Raw genomic sequence first — 3,724 nt, forward strand, 5'->3', positions numbered from 1 at the left:
GTCAGAGAAGGATGAGAAGAAGGGAAGGAGATGCGTAGAGTGCCACCGCCTGGTCACTTCGAAGAGTCAGGACTTACAATAGTAGTAGCACTTTCCAGGACCCAAGAAAGTTATGTTGAATTGAATATAGATGTCTTGCTTAAAACGTCTATCCAATCAGTGACAATCAAGAAAAGGATGGAAAAATTTAGTAAAATGAATCGCTAAACACAGACATGACAATCCACCTAGTTGCGAAGGAGACAAATAGTCGTATCGATAGAAGAAAGAAACTGGAAATATCAGTAAACCCGTCAAAGGAGTTGACTTTCATACTACAATACAAAAAGAAGAGGTGGCTATAGGTGACCTCTCTGTCGAGTAGCTGTCCTAAAAGAAACAAAATTATTAAAGATAATTGTTTGACTTAATTACCTGAGGTCCGGACTTCAGTTCCAGTTTCAAATCTTTTTCTCGGCCCAAGAAAAGACAATTATTATTTCAGCGAATGTAGAGAAGGGATATAGCTGGCCTGTTTGTTAACGCTAAGGCAAGAGGACCCTTGGGGTATGAACTAGTTTTTCTATTCTGTGAGTTAATCTAGTCTCAAAGTGTACTCATTGCATTTAAATTGATTTTTCAAAAAGTACTGTTTTCCCAAGTCTTTTTCGAAAAGAAAGATGGGAGATTCGTCTGATCGTTTACGTTTTCAGAGACCTGACATTCAAAATCTCAAAAGGTCAAAACTTTTAAAAACTCGATAGGGAAGGAGATGATGCCCCCTCTTCATACCGCCCAATCTCAATAACTTGTATCTTATCGAAAGTACTGGAAAAGCTCGTATTAATGCGAATCTCTCCTGTCCTACAACTGCCAGAATTCCAGCACGGTTTTAGACCAGACCGTTCCACAACGACCCACTTGTGTTCTGTCTCCCAGTTTATCACTGAGGGTTTTAACATGGGAACACACCTACGGACGGCCTTAGTATCTATTGATATACAAAAGGCTTTTGATTCTGTCCCGAGGAAACTCCTAACGCGGAAGATATTTGATTCGAACTTACATCCGAACATCAAACTGTGGTTGGAAAATTTCTTAACTGGCCGTCGCGGAAGGGTCCGTATCGACAATACTACTTCAAGATCAAGACTACTGCCCAATGGTGTCCCACAAGGCTCCCCTTTATCTCCTCTCCTTTTTAACCTATTTCTACATGACCTACCCACTACTAATGACCCAGACATAATGTTCTTATCCTATGCGGACGACCTGATTATCGCTGCAAGAGATAAATCTCCTTCTGTGGCTGTCGCAATGGTCCAGTCACACCTCAACCGTGTATGTGATTGGCTATCTGCAAACATGTTGTGTGTGTCTGCATCCAAATCCCAATTCACCCTCTTTACTACTGACAGAAGATTCAAGAATGGGCTGGAACTATTCATTGGAGACAAACCTATTCCCTCTTCGCGTACCCAGAAGATCCTTGGCGTGGTTTTCGACTCCTTAATGACGTTCTCAAGTCACGTAGAGGAGGCCCTAGCTAAAGGTCTGCGGAAGTGGAACGTCTTGAAAGCTCTGTTAAAGAAGAGTCCCTTCCCCCTGAAAGATTGTGTCAGCAAAGTCTACCAACAAGTGATTGCCCCGACGGTTGAGTATGCCTGCTCAGCCTGGAGGTTTGCTATGCTTGTTCGAAAGCGGAACGTTTGAACTCACTCAGAAGGAAGATTATGCTCCACACTGACACCTCAGTTGGCAGTCTTGCTTCCGAGGAGGCGACGCAGAAGAATGGACAGGGTTTCCTACGTTTCTGCAAGGAACTGGGAAACCCACTCAAGGAAAAGGTGGCACATGCAGAGGAATTTCGGTCGGTTATAAAGAAATGCACTCCAATTGAGTTCCTCTGCAGAAGGAAGAGAAGGCTTTTCCGGATTACGGTCGGGTCATCAGAAGATCATGTAAGGAAAGTACGGCTGTGGTTGGAGGCAGGGATCACCTAATTAGTTAGTTCTGACCTATCTTTCTCGGTGATCTTGGAGTTAATAAATAAATAAATAAATAAATAAAAACTCGATACAATTGATTTGAAATTTTAAAAATGAATAAATGATTCAATTGTTTTAACACACTTTCTATGCCAATTTAATTGTATGGTATTACAAATAGAGGCCTTTCCCGCATCCCATATTTATGATTAGACATTTTGTTTCCAGACGGTCACCCAGCCAAGTACAAGAACAACAGTTAGCAGCAACAACAACGCCTTCCCTGGTTACTCCCAAAGGACCTGAGAGACTTAACTTGTAATTTCATATTAAAAGAAAATGTTAGAAATTCAGACTTTAAATAAAAACTATTAATTTTTAGGAGGATCTTGAGTGAGAAAATCTGGAAGGGGAAGATTGAAGCTCTCCTTGGCCTCATAGAATGTATAACTCAGCATAATTTCGTTCACATTTAATAAGCTCGGATTTTTTACGTAATCTGGATCAATGTAGAAGAAAACGGGTAAATCCACCTGTTCATGCGGGTTCAGAAATTGTTCTTCAAAACAGAAACACTGAATTTTGTTAAAATAGAATCCAGCCGACCCTGGAGTTACATTATATGTTGATATTCCACACACCGTCTTGTCTGTCGGGTTAGTCGCAGAGAAAAAGGCAAGGGCAGTCTCTCCTGGCCGAATTTTGATTGACTCTTGTTTGGGAGTAAATTTCCAGGCAATGTTGGAAGCCTTGTTGGCATTGAAGCGGACAGTGATCAGACGGTCATCTACCGGAGTCATTTGACTTATGTCCTTGGTCGATTTGGCATATCGGGGATCCCCGCCCCATCCCATTGACTTAGTGGTCACAAATTAAGAGGGAACCCGGCACAGGAGTTGATATAATGGAACAGAGGCTAATGCTACTCCAACCATGAGAGAGACCATTGTGGATATTAGTATGACGGTTCTTGTTGCTTTGGGATTCGGTCCTGGGGGAGGCTGAGATGAGAAATAGCCCAATCTTGACCGGAAAGATGGTAAGGAACCGAATGCCAACAAACGTAACATTCGTAGTTTAATTTAAACTTTTAATTCAAAAATTTTTAATTGTAGTAATAAAAAAAAGAAATGAATTGAAAACTTTTATTTTTTACTTAAAATAAAAAATAAAATTAGAAAATAAGTTTCTGTAGTTAAGTCAGACTCCACATGGGATGCCAATTAACGTCTGAGTTCAAAAAATCATTATTTTAATAAAAGATAAGACAACGTAGTAAATTGAGTTTTTTATTTTCAAATATTTCGTTACACTTCCAAAGTATGACATTATCTTGTAAAAAATAAATAAATTTCATTTAATTTTTAAAAATAATCTATTAATGACGTGGTTTAGGGACACAGATTTAGTTTTAAAAATTTTCCTCTAAAGAATGCAATTTGGAGACTAGAAATCGCATAAATTACTCTATTAAAATATTTAATTAAATTGAATATTAAGTATTTTATGCTAATAAAATAATAAATTAATATTCACGTGTCTTTGGTTCTTTCTTTGTTGTGTTTTTTGCAGTTACAGTTCCGGATATTACATTTCGGAGATTCAGCTGCATACATTATTACTGATGCATTACTATGTTATCACATAAAATTTAATATAAATTATGAATCCTATAAATCCAGAAATAATGGACTCTAGGTCTGTAAACAAACTAGATTTGTTATTGCTCACATCGGTCTACACAAAATTTATTAGGA

At 38.6% G+C, this 3,724-nt stretch overlaps 1 protein-coding gene across 1 annotated transcript; it reads right to left on the reverse strand.

Annotated features, from left to right (window-relative positions):
- Nucleotides 1–2,338: 2,338 nt before the first annotated feature.
- Nucleotides 2,339–2,821, reverse strand: LOC115232076 (cytochrome c oxidase assembly protein COX11, mitochondrial-like). The gene has a single exon (XM_029801948.1). The coding sequence runs from the start codon at nucleotides 2,819–2,821 to the stop codon at nucleotides 2,339–2,341; it is 483 nt and encodes a 160-aa protein (XP_029657808.1).
- Between the last annotated feature and the right edge of the window lie 903 nt (nucleotides 2,822–3,724).

The sequence above is a fragment of the Octopus sinensis genome, unplaced genomic scaffold, assembly GCF_006345805.1.
Source record: "Octopus sinensis unplaced genomic scaffold, ASM634580v1 Contig19269, whole genome shotgun sequence".
In the NCBI taxonomy this organism is placed as follows: Eukaryota; Metazoa; Mollusca; class Cephalopoda; order Octopoda; family Octopodidae; genus Octopus; species Octopus sinensis.

Coding starts and splice junctions, on each gene's coding strand:
- LOC115232076 (XM_029801948.1), bottom strand. CDS start 2,821: ATGGGATGGGGCGGGGATCCCCGATATGCCAAATCGACCAAGGACATA.